The sequence below is a fragment of the Littorina saxatilis genome, linkage group LG3 (assembly GCF_037325665.1).
Source record: "Littorina saxatilis isolate snail1 linkage group LG3, US_GU_Lsax_2.0, whole genome shotgun sequence".
Classification (NCBI taxonomy): domain Eukaryota; kingdom Metazoa; phylum Mollusca; class Gastropoda; order Littorinimorpha; family Littorinidae; genus Littorina; species Littorina saxatilis.
In genome coordinates, this window is record NC_090247.1 from 51233730 (window position 1) to 51253572 (window position 19843).

Here is a 19843-nt window from a genome sequence, read left to right on the forward strand (position 1 = left end):
TTTGGAACCTAGCTCCTCGTCCCCGAATCCGAATCCTGAACACATGTCGAGGTCGAGGAGCGGGTAGGGCAGCTTGAACTCGTTGCCTCGCTTGGTGAACAAGTCTTGGCCTTCGTCATCCCTGAGTAAGACACATCTGAGTTTTATTTCATGTGTACAGCAAAATGGGTCAACTTTGAAAAATGCTCAAGACAAAACGATAGGTTTCCATGCATACTTTGAGAACACCGGGACCCTGAATCTTAAAACAAGAATCAGAGTTTTGACGACAATCTACCCGTGGTTTGGGATTTAACATTTGCTTTTCTTGATGATTACCTAAAAGCGGACGCGTTTGATAAGCTTTAAAGAGGATACCAAAAACACTGTCTTTTCGTAAGATAATTCTTTTTTTACAGATCAGAGATTTTTCATCGGTCAAGCATGATCAGCAATAACTAAAAATGCAAACATATATTTTGAATTGAGGTACTATGTCCTGTCTCTATATGTTCTAGTGGCTATCGAAATGTGCACTACCGTACCAGGAGATCCCTTTTTTCCAAGGAAAAGTGCACGCTATAGAGTCCAGTGTGCTCTATCAATACACGAATTCCGGAAAGAACACTGTCGATTATGTTGATAGGTTGTAGAAGAGTTTTTTTTCCCGCTTGGAACTACTAGGCCAAACAGAGAGAGGGAGGGAGGGAGGTGAAGATAGACAACGGGGGAGGGGGGGGGGGAAGCGAGAGAATGGAGAAAGTGAAAGAGAGAGAGGGGAAGAAAGAGAAGGTAAAAAAGTGGAGTTGAAAAAAATACAAACAGACTAATTCAGGAAACAAGCATATCTCAACGTCTCAATCCTTCCCCCCCCCCCCCCAACCCTACCCCCCCCCCCCCCCCCCCCGCAGCGGCGTGTCTCCAGTATTCCCAAGGGCGAGCAAGGTGACTCTTCCCCAACTCATAAAAATATGACAAAATTATTAATTTTTTCCGAACATCGTCTTTTGAGCTACCATCCACTCACGTGAGCTGTCGATGCGTGCAGATGATGAAGTCGGGCTTGCTGTTCTTGTAGATGACCTTACAGCTGGACTGTAGCCACATCCAACGGTAGTTCTTGGTCAGCCAGCGGTACGCTATCAACCCGGAGCTACCCGTTTTGATAACTGAAACAAAAACCACGAAGGAGACATTACCTGCTATTCTGACTTTGTCATGTGTTACAGAGTTTTCTTCCGGACTCGATAACTTGATTTCTACCTCTCAAAAAAGGAAAGCGTGAGACATTGTATTTTGTTGTTGCTGGAAGCTAGGTTGTAAATCACTCAAGTAGGACCCATTGGAGGGAATAGGCTTTAAAGTGACTTTTTTTTCAAAACTGGTTAAAGGATCAAATTCGCTTATTACAAAAACAACAACAAAATTTACATACAGTCGGTGGGTGATATTGCAGAGAAAAAACCTGTTGGGGACAGATAGACAGAGTGTACTACGTAGTTTTATATAGAAAAGAGAAAAAAAACGCAGAAAATGTAAGAGTAAAAACAGAAATCATAAACTGCCAACAATAAGTACATAGTCCCTTGCAAATCACGCTGAGAGTTCACAGCTTATATTCTACATGTAAACAAAAAAACATTTAACAAAAACTGCCTCACAAATACAAATGAAATTGCACGTAAAACACGCTTTAACCATGTGTATGCACTCACGTTCTTGATGTGCAGCAGAGAAGTAAACCAAATCATCAGGATGGATCAGGTCATAGCCTGACTTTACTGCCATCTCCTGTTCCGTAAATCCAAACATCATTTTTCCCCTGTAACACATATACAAAGACACTTGTTAGTAACAAGTGACGCGTCAACATTCATGCACGCTCGTGCACATAGACAAGAAAACAACAACGGTTTTACAGTCTGTATTAAAAACGACGGAGAGAAGGGAACTGAGACTTATACAAGGCAAAATGTGTGGAGTGCATCTGACTCACAGGCGAACCAGTAGTACATACATAATTGAAAAAGTCCAGAATACTTGAATCTTTGAAGAACAGCAACAAGAAGTCCACGTGATTGTCCAAAGGCCCCAAGCTCCGTTGCCTTTATTCACCCCCCCTTTTCCCCGCCGCTTCCACCCCCTTCATGTTCCCAGATTTGATTGTTCCTATACTTATCACAACGACCCACAGAAATATTTGAAAAGGGGGGTGGGGGGGTGGGGGGGGGGCACATCTTTGTTCTTGTTCTACAGAACCCTTATCAAGATAAACAATGAATGAAAACTAAGATTTTCTTGGATATTCGACTGGTTTTGTCCCAGAATTTCTATGAAAGGTACTGAACTTGTCAAATCCAGGTGCACGGAGCCCCTGGGGCTTTTAGTCATACCTCAGGCAGCTATCCGTTAGAAGAACTACCAAGTTTCATTGACTTGCACCCAAAGAGTCAAGAACTGCGATTTTTTTACGAATTAATTTCGTACTCGGACCCGGCTGGTCTTGACCTATTTTTGGATCTAAATTTAGATCAGGTAGATCACCACATCATGCACAAAAAGACACGTCACTAGCAAACTATGTCAGACGTCATCATGAGTTTGTGTAAAACAAAATGGAGGCCGGAATCACTCAGTTGAATCGAACTCCGACCAAACACCACGTAATAATTAGGTTAATTTATGCACTCGCGTGAACAAGAAACTGTCGAGCTTCACAGATGTCGTCGTTGGGTAGTTTTGGGTTTGTTTTACTACCATAGGATGATTTTTGAACTGTAAATGCACTCAGCTGCAACAAAAACGCAAAACGAAGGCTGTGAGCTGCACTGTGCCTTTAAGCAGCGCTTGCCATACCCGTAAATGACGGTTTACACCTCTGTTAAAACTAACTTACGTAACACATTCTTGTTGTATGATTTACAGGAAAAACTGAAGACTTTTTATCTATAATACATTTTATCTGCTGTCTCTGTCATGACAACTTTCAACTTTTGTAGTACTGGCAGGTAGGAAAAGCCAGTGACCTGTGAAAACGAAGGGGTACTGGCTAGTTAGCCGAGACACAGGGTCTCTCACTGAAAGGTGTCTAAGCCAGATTAGTGGACAGTGGCTCGTAGTACATGAAGAGTTAAGGACAAAACATCTCTTCAAAAAAGGGCAAGTAATAAAAAAAAGGACAAGTAAAAAAACATACACAAGTAGAGAAAAAGGACAACTAAAGAAAAAAAGGACAAGTCAATGAAAAAAAGGACAAACTACAAAAGACCATTACAAGTCAATCAGTGGTTGATTTACACGCCACTCATCCATATACAAGGGTCGTACCAGAACGAGAACGCCATTACATTCATAGCGTATTCACGCGCATCAGTGCCAGCCAGTTCAGAGAACCGAATGACAGTTACGGTCAGTTACAGACAGTTCGCCGGTACGCGTGGCCTCTGCTTACCGGGAAGGGCCGTAACCGACACCCTAATTTCCACACAGAGGGGCAAATTGCTCTGGAAACGCGATCAGGTCTCATCCACTGTCGAGAGGAATTTGTAACACTAACACCTTAATGCGATGATTGCCTTGTATTTGTGAGAAACATCTTATGGTTTACTACAGTGTAACTCGTCCGGGCCTCGAACAATACCGCGGTCGATGTACTTCTTGGCCATAGCTGGATTAAGAGAAGTACGCCTAAACGAAAAGCCGTAGTTTATCTTTATACAGAATACAAAATACAGAATACAGAATCTTTAATTGCCCAAGGTTGGGAATTTGTGATGACATTGTGGTTTAGAAACATTTCAATCCAGCCATTTACACCAACACACGCATCATTTATACAAACTGATCAACAACGTTATTTGGGCATATTCAAATTTTACAGCAAAAAAATACAACAAACAAACAAACAAAAAACCTAGGCAGAAGACCTTAAAAGAAAAAACAAATCCCCCGTTCCCCATTTAATATGACACAAGACATTGTACACGCATGCCCCACTTTTCGGTAAAATTTGATCCTGCGCTTTTTCATGTATTTTGTTTTGTTTTCGTCTAAACTGCTAGAGACATTTATAAGTGCACGCAAAACATATACGGTTTTTTGGATTTTTATAATTTGTCTGATTTTGTCTGATACACCTGGTTTAAACTGTTTTATTCAACGTTTGTGCATTATTTACAAAAAAACGCATATAGAGTAAACAACAACAAGCATAATGCTTATAGTGGTGTTTACAGTTTTCTAGAAAAATACATATAAATGGCGGCTATTGTACAGTTTAAATGAAAAGCAAGCAAACATGAAAAGAAAATTGAATGAAAATTGTACATCAAAACAAAAATCCGTTTAAGAATACATATATAATATTTATGGTATTAGCGAGTAAGAGATAGAGAGGGAGAGAGGGAGGGAGGGAGGGAGGGAGGGGGAGAGTGAGAGAGAGGGGGAGAGTGAGAGAGAGAGGGAGAGTGAGAGAGAGAGAGAGAGAGAGAGAGAGAGAGAGAGAGAGAGAGAGAGAGGAGAGAAAGAGAGAGAGAGAGAGAGAGAGAGAGAGAGAAGAGAGAGAGAGAGAGAGAGAGAGAGAGAGAGAGAGAAAGAGAGAGAGAGAGAAAGAGAGAGAGAGAGAGAGAGAGAGAGAGAGAGAGAGAGAGAGAGAGAGAGAGAGAGAGAGAGAGAGAGAGAGAGAGAGACGAGTTGACGTATCGATTGTGCTTTCACTTTACATGTTTATCTGTTCGAAACGGCCGAACTGTCCAATAAATTCCTGTACTGTTAAAAAGATTTTTTTGTTAATTTTTGTTTGCAAGGAAGTAGAATATGACACGTCTGATACACTCTTGATGTTAACATTTTTTTCATTTGCAATCATTACCCCACCAAACGCGTCTATAACTCAAATGGAAAAGTTCAGTTTTGCAATTCGTAAATTTTAAATGAAAAACGTTCTTTTTAATTGTTAAAGACTGAAGCCGTTTATTAATAATTAGTACGAAAAGCTAAGAAGAAAAACTTGATTCAAAGAAAGTAAAACACTAACGATATCTCGCAGATACTTGTGGGAAATGACAGGGGGAAATAAAAAAAGACGTTAAGTAGAATCAAAAAAATGGTGCGCAAACGTGTTCTATTTTTTCATTTTATTAAAGGTCTTTTTAATGCAAACTTCTGGCAGTTAACCCTTGCTTATTTCTATCATAAGTGTCAAACGTCGATGTGCGATCAAAATTTCAAAGAGAAGCGTCGCTCCTGATGTTTCACTCGCTGAATGATAGGATGTCACAGTTGCATGCTGATGGATCATAACTCTCACAGCTCGCACACCGTCTTAAGCGAGCAATCGTTCTAAATGGTTTAATTGTTCATTTTATGAGAGTTCACGCTTGTGTGCTGATAAATGTCGCTCACCGTTTTCACTTTATGGGGCATATGCACGATTTTCGTGCAAAGTTACAAGAAAAAAACCGGAAAAAACCCAGTGTATGTAGAAGTTAAACTGCTACAGCAGATGTTGGCTTCATTGTGGTTTCTAGACAAAGAAACAAGTCGCGTAAGGCGAAATTGCTACATTTAGTCAAGCTGTGGAACTCACAGAATGAAACTGAACGCACTGCATTTTTTCACAATGACCGTAGTCCGCCGCTAGTGCAAAAGGCAGTGAAAGTGACGAGCCTGTTCAGCGCGGTAGCGGTTGCGCTGTGCTGCATAGCACGCTTTACTGTACCTCTCTTCGTTTTAACTTTCTGAGCGTGTTTGTAATCCAAACATATCATATCTATATGTTTTTGGAATCAGGAACCCACAAGGAATAAGATGAAATTGTTTTTAAAACGATTTCTGAAATTTAATTTTAATCATAATTTTATATTTTTAATTTTCAGAGCTTTTTTTTAATCTGAATATAACATATTATGGTTTTGGAATCAGAACATGATGAAGAATAAAATAAAAGTAATTTTGGATCGTTTTATAAAAAAATAATTTTAATTACAATTTTCAGATTTTTAATGACCAAAGTCATTAATTAATTTTTAAGCCTCCATGCTGAAATGCAATACCAAAGTCCGGCCTTTGTCGAAGATTGCTTGGCCAAAATTTCAATCAATTTGATTGAAAAATGAGGGTGTGACAGTGCTGCCTCAACTTTTACAAAAAGCCGGATATGACGTCATCAAAGACATTTATCAAAAAAATGAAAAAAACGTTCGGGGATTTCATACCCAGGAACTCTCATGTCAAATTTCATAAAGATCGGTCCAGTAGTTTAGTCTGAATCGCTCTACACACACACACACGCACAGACACACACACACGCATACACCACGACCCTCGTCTCGATTCCCCCTCTATGTTAAAACATTTAGTCAAAACTTGACTAAATGTAAAAACGAAATATCAGAAGGATGCACTCATTGCTCTTGATTATTGCATTTCACTATATGGATTCGTGGAGTATGTCTTATTCGTGAAAACTGTTCATAAATAAATCTTTGAAATCAAAAACGTATACAATTCATGTGAAATATTACCCTACTTCAACCCGTGTACAACTGCATGATTCGCAGGTCGCATCTCACGCAATATTGGAGGGGTTAATTCAACAATATCTGGAACGAAAACGTAGGTGCAAGAAAACTATAATAATTTGTAGTATGAACTAATATTTAGCAATGCACGACACAGCGAATTTATACCTCCATAATGTTCTTTGAATAACAGGAGAGAATAGGTTGTAGTCTAAATTAATACCTTGTTTTTTGTTGTTGATTTTTTGGTGTTGTGCTTTGTTTGTTATCTAGCAAACATTTTGCCCTGAGTCAGTGGGATGCACGGTACATTCTGTATAAACGATGAATGTCAATTTTGAATCAAGAAAATACAAGCCAGTCTCAGTAGAGGTTCTGCGACGTGAAAGCCCTACATGTTTATATCATGATGCATCGCTCATTGCCAGATGACAAGAAATAAGGAACGGTAGACAGGAAACAAAAGTATACCCCCCTCCCACCCCCCCCCACCCAAACCAAACCCCCCAAAAATATAAGAACAAAGAAAGAAGAAAAAAAACGGGACCGAAAATCAACCACGAAACTGCCAAGATCCAGAACAGTAACGAAGACGAATGTCTTCATTTAACACGACAAGTGCAGCATATTCCGGGTAGCAAGCCGTACCCGGAGTCACCCCAACTCCCTGTGTGGCCCAATCCCTGAGACCTGCAGATCTTTGAGGTCATCGCCACCCAACTAACTAGACGCTGATCCACCCTGAAAAGCCAGACACCTGATATTCCCAAAACTTAGGTCATTCTGTACAGGAAAAAAAGAGAGCTCCTTATGGATTTACGAACCCTTATCTCCGAGGACGACCTCGGTAATGTCAAATCTCCCCAAACCTCAACCTTTTGAATGCAGAAGTTGCGCACTTGGGTCTGTTTCCCTACAACATTTGAAACCTTTTTTCGGAGGAGGATACTCTATACGGTTGTTTGCGGCACGGGCTACTCAAGTTTAGCTCGTGTCAGCCGCATCAAAAGTCCACAGGTCGTAGGTAGCTTCTGGGCCATGGGCGGCTGGTGCAGTCTTCGGCTCAATTCGTATCCTATTCTCTCTGTTTGCCTCTAATAGTTTTTAGAGTAGGCCAAGAACAAAATAGAGAAGATCGAGTCTGAATCGGTTTCGCGTGACCCCCTGGGTCCTCCAGACAATAAACAACAATCAACAAACACAGAAACTATGTTAAAGCTTAAGGATGGTGTACCTCTGTGTATCAGTGTGAGCGATTGAGATATTTGGAACTGTTGATCACTCTTCCCTTAGAAAATATATGTAATCTTTTCTGTCATTTATATATGCCAAATAAACATTTAAAGCCTGAGGTAACAAATGAAACCCATACCCTCTCTTTCTTCATTCTCTCTCACTCTCTGGACTAAATAGTTCAGCCTGATTTTTTATGGACGTCAAAATCTCAAGATACGGATAAACGTTTCTCTACCTGCAGCAGCCTAGAATTAACCAAAATGTTTCAGTCAAAATGTCAAAATGTCAGAATATTGTTTCACGGGGTCAGTGTCAATTGACTCAAGCTTCGCAAAGATTATGTAGAGAGCTTTGTCTGAATCGTCTTGACTAACCTCAGCTTCCTTGACTCCCAATGGGTTAATGCTAAAATTTGGTGTGGATTTCTGCACTAAGTGTCCCAGCGCAAAGGATTAGGAAGTAATCTGACACTGGTGGGTTAAAATGTTCCCTGTATATGGGGGTAAAGATTGAGACATCTAGAGACTTGACATTTCGTCTCTTTTTTGTTCCAACACAAAGGATTTAAGCAGTAATCTGATACTGGTGGGTAAAATGCACACTGTATATTGGGAGGGGGGGGGGGTAGGGTTGGGGGTCAGGGAGAAGGATTGAGACGTTGAGATATGTTTGTTTCCTGAATTTGTCTGTTTGTATTTTTTCCACTCCCTCTCTCCTTTTCTTTCTCAATTCTCTCCCCCCCCCCCCCCCCCGTTGTCTATCTTCGCCTCCCTCCCCCCCTCCCTCCCTCCCTCCCTTCCTCCCTCCCTCTCTCTCTCTCACGCTCTCACTATCTCTCTCTCTCTCTCTCTCTCTCTCTCTCTCTCTCTCTCTCTCTCTCTCTCTCTCTCTCTCTGATTTCCTGTACCTCTCTTGTCCTTTGTCGTTTTCCTCCACGCCTTTCATATTGTTTTGAAATTCATTGGGGGTGGGATAGTTTGTAGGCATATAACTTGCATAAAGGCTGTGTGGGATTAACTAGCATACAATAGAAATGAAACACGAACGCAAATAAAAGTCAGACAAGAAGGTAATCCAGTTACGAACTACGCACATTGCAGTAAGAAATACTCCCTGTAAACGTCAATTTGCGGTGTCATTCCTTCTCATAAAACATTCCACGTGCATTCAGATTTTATGACAGTTCATTGTCATGGGTAGTCTGTTTTAAAGCATATGCGCTTCGTAGGTAGATTTGTAGTTTTTTTGTAAGGACTTTCCCACCCCTAGCTGATTTGGAATCAACATGTTTTGATCCTTTGTTTCGTGTGTGCAAATGTGAATAATATAAATTGAGTATAACAAGAATATACTGACGTAGGTGAGCAGTGGACATTAGGCATCAAATGGACCATTCATAGCATTGAGATGGCAAGATTAGCCAAGAAGAACCGTTAAAAACAAGCAGTAGTCAGTTTGTTTGTTTGTTTGTTTGTTTGCTTAACGCCCAGCCGACCACGAAGGGCCATATCAGGGCGGTGCTGCTTTGACAAATAACGTGCGCCACACACAAGACAGAAGTCGCAGCACAGGCTTCATGTCTCACCCAGTCACATTATTCTGACACCGGACCAACCAGTCCTAGCACTAACCCCATAATGCCAGACGCCAGGCGGAGCAGCCACTAGATTGCCAATTTTTTTTTAAAGTCTTAGGTATGAACCCACGACCTCCCGATCACGGGGCGGACGCCTTACCACTAGGCCAACCGTGCCGGAAGTAGTCAGTTACAAACTTAATGAACTTTAACTTTTGATTAAATGACACACCCACCGTTCACACAGAACACAGTGTATGTATACAGAGAACATCCCTTTTAAAACGACCCCCCCGGATTGTAGACTCACTCCCTTTTTAGACCGTGCTTTCTCAGATTTTCATTTCATAATCTCTTTAAACTTACCCCAATTTTAAGACCGCCTCCTTCTTAAGACCTTTATTTTCTCAGATTTTGGAGTTCTTAAAAAGGGGAGTACCACTGTATGAGGCCTTACTTCAGGACCGCGAACAGAACAATACTTTAACTTCCAACCCTGGGAAAACCCTAAGTTTTGTAACCCTGACACAGGAAATGTTATCAGCATAACCTCCAAGACAGGCTATTGTCCTCGGCATTGTTAGTTTTTTGACAAAAATGATATCATATTTAATTAAGTGGATATTTTACCTCAAAATCAGTATCAGTATCGAGGCTCGTCTAACCTTTTAGACCTTTCATAACGGCTGTTCGTACAAGAAACCACCACCTGTCACACGGGAACGTACGCTACCCAAATACACCCGCCAATCAAACCGGGTAGTGTAACATGATATACCCGCTAAAATGGGGGTAGGACAATGTCGCCTTGACAAGGTCTAACCTGTGTTACCCCGTTCTAACCAATGTTTAAAGGATAAGCAGCAATTTGTAACGGCTGTTTTGTACACGTTTGGAAGCTTATTGCCATTAAATTGTTGTATCACTGTATTAACCTAGTAGGTGGTAGTCAATGTAGAGTGGGCGGAAAAACAGGCTTCTTATTTCCCTAATTGCTTGTTTTCCGATATTTCTTGTTTCCCTGATTATTTGTACTCCGAGGTGATTGCGTTAAAGCAAAATAAATACGATTGAGAAGAAGAGAAAGAACAAAAAGAACAAGAGGCGAAGCCTTCAAGGCTCACGTAAGAAATCGACAAACAGTAACACAAACTCAATCACTCCGTCACACATACACACACACAGTACACACACACACACACACACACACACACACACACACACACACACACACACACACACACATACACACACACACACACACACACACAGAGAAAGAGCATAGGTGAAACTGTGCAAGAAAGCGAGACACTAGATCTAGATCTGTCTGTCTGCATGTAGCCTACTTACATGGACACGACTGCCAAATAGTCTCGGCCCGCTCAAAATAACAATCACCGAGACTTTCAGTAATTCCATCGCGTGACGTCTAACCCTCGTACGTCATAATGTGACGTCAATGTAATATGACGTCTTCAAATGTTAAAGTTTCTACCACAGACATACACACATACATACGCACGCACGCACAGACAGACAAAAGTTAGCATCGCATAGGCTACACTTACGTGAGCCAAAAATAGGAAGAAGAAGATTGTACTGCACATAGGCAATAGACAGAAAGAGAAGAACTATTTTCACATGTCCAGTTCCTCCGTTGAGTTCGCCATTGAAACAAAATCAACCCGTACACTCTGTCTGTTTTTTTGGAAATACGTTTTTGTTCTTTTTGCTTGTGAGTCCCTCCTTGTTTGATATCGGTCTGTTACATTTCTGCAGCTATCTTCCTACACATTTGACATCAGTTGAAGAATCATTATTTATCATTATTGTTTTAACCACCACGGAGCTAGACTGAAGAAATGCTGTTCTGCACATACTTGATAATTTTAATAGTTAATGTTATACAAAGGCGACTGTATCTGAGGATCTTATCTGCATTGAAACTAGGCCACCATTGTTTCAGGCGTTTCAGACAGTCCACACCGGCCATTACAGAGACAATTTGAAAATAAGTGTAAGAGTAATAAAAAAAACCAACTGTACAAGTCTGTAACTTTCTGTGTAAGGAACACAGGTCGCACAAAAAGATGAGCTCTCCAGCCCACAAAGTTACGAAAGGTAGGCGACGCCCTGAATCAAGTTCAGGTGCACTTTCGGTAGACTTAATTTCAAGAATGTGTCAATTTCATCCGGCCAGGTGTTACGGCAACGGAGTGTAGAACGACAGCAAAGTAACTGGTCTAGTTGTAAGTCATACAGATCGGAACTACGTAAGCTCATCATTTCCCTTGTTCTTGGGTCAGCAAAAGAACTCAGTATGACGCAATAGGCTTTAAGGATCGAGTGTCTACAAAAAACATGTCAGGTACACGACCAAAAAAAAGTACATGCGACTCAGAAAACAATATTCTGAAAAATGAAAGAAGACACATTGTACGAAATGACGAAGGTCAGGACGAAATGTATAACTCGCTCAAAGAACGTCACAATGAGAATTAAAGTCTGGGAGGCCCACTCAAAACACAGCCGTTTTTAATTTGAGTAACTCAGCGCTTAACGTTTATTTTAAGGTATTCCTGGGTCACATGATTACAACTCCCTACCTGAACTGTGTAGCTCTTGGGGCGGTTTGAGACAGTTGTCTTATATATATATATACGACTTGTGTCTGTCTGTGTGTGTGTCCGCGATGCCAAGCCAAAGTTCTCGATCGATCTTTTTCAAATTTGGAGGCCATATTCAGCTACATCCCGGACACAACCTCATCGATGAGATATTTCAACACGTGCTCTCAGCGCGCAGCGCTGAACCGATTTTGGCTCGACTTTTTCCCGGCGCAGCCGTTCCCGGCGAAGTGGGTATTCATCTAGTGTTAGATATATAGACAAAAATAGGTTGCACGAAAGAAAACGAAATAGCAGGCTGGGTGGTCCAATAACTGTGTCATTGACACGTGTATAGCTTTACCCTATCATGCAGTTTCATTTCAATTACTGGTATACACTACATTATCAATGCACTCAAGCCAGGCAATATTCCTAGTGTACTGCACATCATAGTAATATAATGGAAATAAAATCTGAAATGTGAAATCCTAATAATTTTTGACTGCAATGGAGACGGAATCAAAGTTTTGGGTGCCGTTTTTTTGTAAGCGCTATCTTAAAATCGGAGCATACGTTTTCTTTGCTTTCAAGACCGGCGCCTTCCACCTTCGTCCGATATTTAGTTCTTCAGTTCTGAGCTCAGATGACTTGCACACTGTGGGAGAATGGAAACCCTGTATTTATTGCGACATGCGAGACAGGCGTTGGCGGCAGTTTCACATGGAGGAATGAAATACAATAATCTCCCACACATTCACGATGAATACATAAAATCTTCTTACATGATGTTTTGCAACTTAAAAGGTATTTGGTAACGGGAAGCAGGGTAACGGTTAAATCGGGCGGAAAAATTGTAGAGAATGGAAAGCATATCTTTAGGACATTATCCGTTGTAAACATACATTTAATGCCATTTTTAAGTTGGGAAACTATTTGAAGGACACACATGATAGAGATAGTGCGAGATGTAAAAAAACACCACACCCAACAACCTTGTATCCACTACGATATTTGAGAGAGGCGTGGGTGACGGTTTCCAAAAGAATGCAACCACATAAACAAGCAAAACAATGGTGACCTCAAACGAAACAATACAGAAAACGACAGACACTATACAAAAACAAACACACAAACAAACACACAAACAATCGTACTGTCAATCGACTCTCTCGACCAAAATCAAAGGTGTAAAAATAGCTACAAACTTAACACGAGAAACAAATAAACAAACAAACAAACAAACAAAAGTTGTCATGCGCAGATCTTTAGTCGTGAGTTCTACTTCCCTTTCAAGGATGTCGAGTTGCCTGCAGCCAGACAGACAGACAGACAGACACATATAAACACACACACACACACACACACACACACACACACACGCACACGCACACGCACACGCATACACACACACACACACCCACACACCACACCACACCACACACACACATACACAGAAAACAGCTTACCGACTGTCCATAGTGATAGGGGAAAAGTCCATCTTGTGCTTGCTCTTGAAGGTCAGTTCTCTGGAGGGGATGTCGAAAAGGGAGAGGGGTCCGAAGGGCGAGCACGTGGCGAACAGGGCAAGCTGCGGTTCCTCCGACCTCGGGCTCTGGCCGTGAAGTACCCGTATCCACCCGTTTAATTCCAGAGTCTATAGAATTGGTAAAGATAGAAAAGATACAAGATGTTTATCTTCCTGGAGGTAAATGATATCGCCCTTAACTAGAACTAGGAATATTTTGACTAAGATTTTCATAAAACTAACAACTCTACAAAAGTAAGAGACTTTCTTTAGACTATTTAACAAATAATTTTGTATCTGACGAAAAAAGCGTTTAAAATGGAAACATTATTATTATTGTTATTGTGATCATTTTTATGCGCCTAATCTAGATATAGCCCTAGGCGCTTACATATTAATTTCTGCCGTTTGAAATGGAATTTTTTACAGACAGACAGACAAACAGACATTTTTTACACACAATATATAACGCATTCACATCGGCCAGTAAAGCTCAGTAGCCTATTAGGCGAGCATTCACCTTTCACGGCCTTTATTCCAAGTCAAACGGGTATTTGGTGGACATTTTTATCTATGCCTATACAATTTTGCCAGGAAAGACCCTTTTGTCAATCGTGGGATCTTTAACGTGCACACCCCAATGTAGTGTACACGAAGGGACCTCGGTTTTTCGTCTCATCCGAAAGACTAGCACTTGAACCCACCAAAGGGGAGAAAATTGCGGCCTGACCCAGGGTCGAACACGCAACCTCTCGCTTCCGAGCGCAAGTGCGTTACCACTCGGCCACCCAGTCCTATGAGAAGAGTAAGCCGATCGGCTGAACTATATGTGTAAATCTTATTAGAAATTGCTAATGTTTTAAGATTGTTTTTGTTTTTAATCCTATACCACTTCCGACTTGGACCCTTGTTTCGAAAGGCAAAAATAACATTTTCCATCGACTTGTTTATAACTCTGTGTTTAAGGTTGTTAAAGTGAACAATAAATAACTTACGATAAACCCGGAAGTGTTGTCTAAGAGGCATCGAAACCTGACCGTGAAAGACCGATGAAGATGTTGAATGTTGTCTGCAAAACAGAATGGAACGAAGGGTAGACTTTAGGGCATAAAACAGGCACATTTAAGTCATAATCAGACATCTTATCTTGCAATTAGACAATAGTAACCAAGAGACGAGACAGTAAAATAACAAACAAACCAAAACACTATAAAAAAAAAAGAAGATTTCTTAACACATTGCAGCCGTTTATATTGTGCACTCATCTTACAGTTACTAATACTTTTAGACTTAAAACAAAACCGAACCATCTGACATGAAATAGGAGTGCCCTCACAGAATAAATTTCGCAAAACAAGAGATTTGAATCTACCTACAGTGGAACCCCCCTTTTAAGACCCCCCTTGCCAAATTAAGACTTCCACCTTTTTAAGACCGCAACACGGTGGCCTAGTGGTAAGGCGTCCGCCCAGTGAGCGGGAGGTCGTGGGTTCGAACCCCGGCCGGGTCATACCTAAGACTTTAAAATTGGCAATCTAGTGGCTGCTCCGCCTGGCGTCTGGCATTATGGGGTTAGTGCTAGGACTGGTTGGTCCGGTGTCAGAATAATGTGACTGGGTGAGACATGAAGCCTGTGCTGCGACTTCTGTCTTGTGTGTGGCGCACGTTTAATGTCAAAGCAGCACTGCCCTGATATCACCCTTCGTGGTGGACTGGGCGTTGGGCAAACAAACAAACAAGAAGAGCAAACGCTCGATCGAGTCACTTTCGCAGTTCTGAATATTATATGAGGCATCAGATGGACAGGAAGAAATTGCTATTCACAACACAATGAGTCACGTTCACATAAAATTTGAGCCCGGTCACTTTTATAGTTTCCGAGAAAAGCCCAACGTTAAGTTGTGTGTTGCCGAACAGAAAAGGCTAGTTATCTCCCTTGTTTTTCTGATAACGTTCGTAAAAGGCTACAGATGTAAATACTTTGATGTAAAGAATAATCCTACAAAGTTTCAATCACATCCGATGAACTTTGTCAAAGATATAAAATGTCTAATTTTTCCTTTGACGCTGACCTGTGACCTTGAAAAAGGTCAAAGGTCAACGAAACCATCGTTAAAGTGTAGAGGTCATTGGAGGTCACGACTAAACAAAATATGAGCCCGATCGCTTTGATAGTTTCCGAGAAAAGTCCAACGTTAAGGTGGTGTCTACGGACGGCCGGCCGGACGGCCGGCCGGCCGGACAGACTAACACTGACCGATTACATAGAGTCACTTTTTCTCAAGTGACTCAAAAACCTTTTTAAGACCTTGATTTTTCAGATGTTCTGGTCATAACCTCTGTAAATTTACCTCTATCGTAAGACTCCCGCCATTTTAAGACCAGATATGTTTCCACATCTTTTCAAGTCTCAAAAAAAAGAGAGAGGGGGGTCCACTGTATAAACGTCTTACCTGGAAGCATGATTTCGTGAAGAGAGATGTTGGCTTTGTCCTGGGGGAGCATGGCGTTCCAGGTAAGTTGTCGTTTGAACTCCTCCCTGTCCTCCGAGTGGATCAGTTCCATCACGCTCTGGTGGATGATGTCAGACTGGAAGAACACACGAATATTGATGTTTTGATCACAGTTATTGAGAGTATGATATATAGAAAGACTGACAGCCAGACAGGCACACACATAGACTTGTATATTTGTACAGAAAGAACGAAAGACAGAAAAAGAAGGAGACAAACTTAGAAAATAGTGTATTATTTTATCTTATTTTTTTTGCAGACATGGGTACCTAAAAAAGGTTGTCAAACAAACAAACAAACAAACAACTAACAGAAGAAAAAAACACCAAACAAATAAACAAATAAACGAACAAACAACCAACCAACCAACCAACTAACTAACCAACGAAAAAAACAACAACAAAAAAAACACCAAAGAGACAAAGTTATATGCACACACAAGCTTCACCCTGGACATAGACACGCCCGTTATAGAAAGTTCTCCACAAGACAAAGAACAGCGACCTCAACCTGAACCTTACTGCAGCTATCCAGCAAAGCTTTCATGCAGTCTCCAACGCTTGATCAAAGAATACGCAAAGACCTACATGGCCAAACTATTCTGTATCACAGTCGATACAATCTTAGCCTGCAGCAGAAGTCTCAGACACACAGAGCCCGGTGCGGCCTAAATACTACGCAAAAATACCATCCAAAGAATCAGTCATCCTCTACCTCATGATCCCTCCTTACTTGCATAGACACTGATTGGACCAAAGACATAATATTACATTAAATATATTAAGGTCTCACGACTTAAGCCAGGTTTTAGGTCACAGCTGCACGAAGTAATAACGTTGAATGCTAAAACCTAAAGCTTCTGGACCCTAAAGGCTGTCCATACTTGAGCCCAAAGATGACTTCGCGAAGACTTCCGTGAATTTTTTTTGTTACCGAAAATGCAGCGCCAAAGCTTCGTGCAGCGAGCTTCGGGAAGTCGAACTCGCGAAGTCGGCTTCTCCCATTAATTTTAATATTCGGCTTACCAAGGCATTACGCCATCAGCACCGAATAACTTCAAAAGATGAAGAGCGACACAAAAAGTACCTCCGTTGACGACGACCAGAAGGAAATATTTGACACAATTCGATATGGAACCTATAACAGTCAGGTCACAAGTTCTTCTGTGTGTATATGATCAATGTCCCCCTTACCTGATGAAATCCCAGGTACTGCTCTACTGTCCTCGCTGCGTAGAAGACCTCCCCCTCACACGTCACCACGAACATGAACCCGTACAGAGCCTGTCACACACAAGTGAATACACTGAAGTAGGCCACGAAAACTGAGTTTCAATGGCAAATGAAAAATTTCAAAAATAATCTATAATGAACTTGATATACAAACAAAAAACCCGTGTACTCACCAATACAAGGACAGCACACATAGATTTAATTTTCCAACTTTGTTCATCTCAACCACAGCCATCTTGTTGTTACCGACCGGCACGGTTGGCCTAGTGGTAAGGCGTCCGCCCCGTGATCGGGAGGTCGTGGATTCGAACCCCGGCCGGGTCATACCTAAGACTTTAAAATTGGCACTCTAGTGGCTGCTCCGCCTGGCGTCTGGCATTATGGGGTTAGTGCTAGGACTGGTTGGTCCGGTGTCAGAATAATGTGACTGGGTGAGACATGAAGCCTGTACTGCGACTTCTGTCTTGTGTGTGGCGCACGTTATATGTTAAAGCAGCACCGCCCTGATATGGCCCTTCGTGGTCGGCTGGGCGTTAAGCAAACAAACAAACAAACAAACATCTTGTTGTTAAGATTTTAACTTAAAATATATTGGTTTAAACAATGTTTCATTTCTGTTAAAATGTTCATACAATTGACAGTGATAGGAGTAAAAACAACAGCAAGAATACGGCTTATAGTGGTGTCTTCCAAACAAATTTACAATAAGAAAAAAAGGAAGCAAATGGCAGACAGCCAGGAACACAAAAATATATCCCAAATAGTCGAATTCTGGAAATTTTGTTTGTTTGTTTGCGTAACGCCCAGCCGGAGCAGCCACTAGATTGCCAATTTTAAAGTCTTTGGTATGACCCGGCCCACGACCTCCCGATCACGGGGCGGACGCCTTACCACTAGGCCAACCGTGAATTCCGGAATTCCGGAAATAACATTGTCGACTTTGCCTGGGTTGTGAAAGAATGAATACTCTTGCTTTTAGTGAGGAAAGCTTGCTCCTTGTCCACGTGATTCAGGCACAACCCTCGCTGGTGAATGGCCTATAGTGTCGCGTGGGAACGTTTGACTCAATAAAAGCAAGAGTATATAAGGCCAAAGAGAAAAATATGTCTGTTTCCGGTAACATCGCCGAAAAAAAAGGGTCGGTCGGTCGTTTTTTTTAAACATTTTTTTTAACCTTTTTCTTACGTTTTCAGAGGGATTCCCGGCGTCATTGGCCACCATGTTTTTTTTCGCGTGACGACGAAGTCTCTTCGATTGTGAAGTCTCATCGACCGATTAGGCCAAAAAAAAAATTGTCTGTTTAGGGTAACATGACCAAAAAAAGTAGGGTCGGTAGGTAGGTAGGTTTTTTGTTTTTTTGGGTTTTTTTGTGTGTGTGTGTGTGTGTGTAAATTCACTTCTTATATTTGATGAATACATGTTTCAAAACTAACGTATAAATAAAACAGAGAGAAAGGGAGAGAAAGAAACGCCAAATGTCTCTTTTTAGCATTTTTACCTCTTTTTTTTCCTTTTTTTTTTTTGAAATAAAAAAAAAGTTTTTGAGTCGGCGCCAAATCGATAGGGTCGGTCGGGTTACCCTAAACAGACAATTTTTTTTGGCCTTAGCCTTCCTCCCGTTTGTGTGTGTGTGTGTGTGTGTGTGTGTGTGTGTGTGTGTGTGTGTGTGTGTGTGTGTGTGTGTGTGTGTGTGTGTGTGTGTGTGTGTGCGAAAAGCGATAAAAAAAACTTCAGCGTCGGCGCTTAAAAATAGGGTCGGTCGGGTTACCGGAAACAGACCTATTTTTCTTGTTGGCCTAATCACTCTTTTACAACCTATTGAGGTCTAACGAATGACGTCTCACAACTTGCGTGGTCGTCCTTGGCGGTCAAGAAAGCCGCCGCGATCATTGCGCAGACGACACTTCTAGACCGCCAATATTTTGTGTGCGCATCACGTGCTCCACATACATCGGCCGGAAACGAAGCAATTGAGAAACCTGGATACAAACCCAGCGGAGTTATTTCCGATCATCGTCTGCTGGTGTTTTTCTCTTTTCATTTCTTATTCTGAAAATGTATTACACAGAGTTTTCAGTGGCACGGGTAAACTGATACATATATTTCAGCTGCATTTTTCAGCCGCATCAGTGCAAGATATCAAAGAGGACAAACACAATGTAATAAATCGGATCTTCGAAGAGCATCAATGGCAGATTTCTTAAAAAATAAGTAATGCATATTCAGGCCCGTAATGGCGTCAAGGGCAGAAATTGATGAATTTCCTCAACCACTTTAGGAAAAAAAGCATAACCTTATGATTTATTCATGTGATATAAAAATCTGTTTTGTGAAATGTAATGTAAAAAAAATAGTATCCGTAAATCGTATTGCAATAGTTTTGTCAGTAGTTTTGTGGAGATTATATTGCGTTTTCTACGTGGAAGTGAATAAAAAAACAAGACAGGTAAGTTGTTGGAACGTTTGTTATTGACAAGCCAATACGTTACATTCACAGATAGTTCCAACAACTTACCTTTCTTGTTAAAAAACCCTACCTTTCTTGTTAAAAAAACCTACTTTTCTTGTTAAAAACCCCTACCTTTCTTGTTAAAAAACCCCTACCTTTCTTGTTAAAAAAAAAAACCTACCTTTCTTGTTAAAAAACCCTAC

General features: G+C 41.2%; 1 protein-coding gene across 1 annotated transcript in view; it reads right to left on the reverse strand.

Annotated features, from left to right (window-relative positions):
* LOC138962604 (uncharacterized) overlaps positions 1-19843 on the reverse strand; it is an 87895-nt gene that overhangs the window by 6835 nt on the left and 61217 nt on the right. Inside the window, exons 4-10 of the mRNA XM_070334478.1 lie at positions 17153-17242; positions 15900-16035; positions 14442-14515; positions 13388-13575; positions 1695-1801; positions 1007-1148; positions 1-121 (exon numbers count right to left, since the gene is read on the reverse strand). The exon at positions 1-121 is cut by the window's left edge and continues 1355 nt beyond it. Coding sequence (XP_070190579.1) covers positions 1-121; positions 1007-1148; positions 1695-1801; positions 13388-13575; positions 14442-14515; positions 15900-16035; positions 17153-17242 — 858 coding nt within the window. The remainder of the gene's footprint in view (positions 122-1006; positions 1149-1694; positions 1802-13387; positions 13576-14441; positions 14516-15899; positions 16036-17152; positions 17243-19843) is intronic.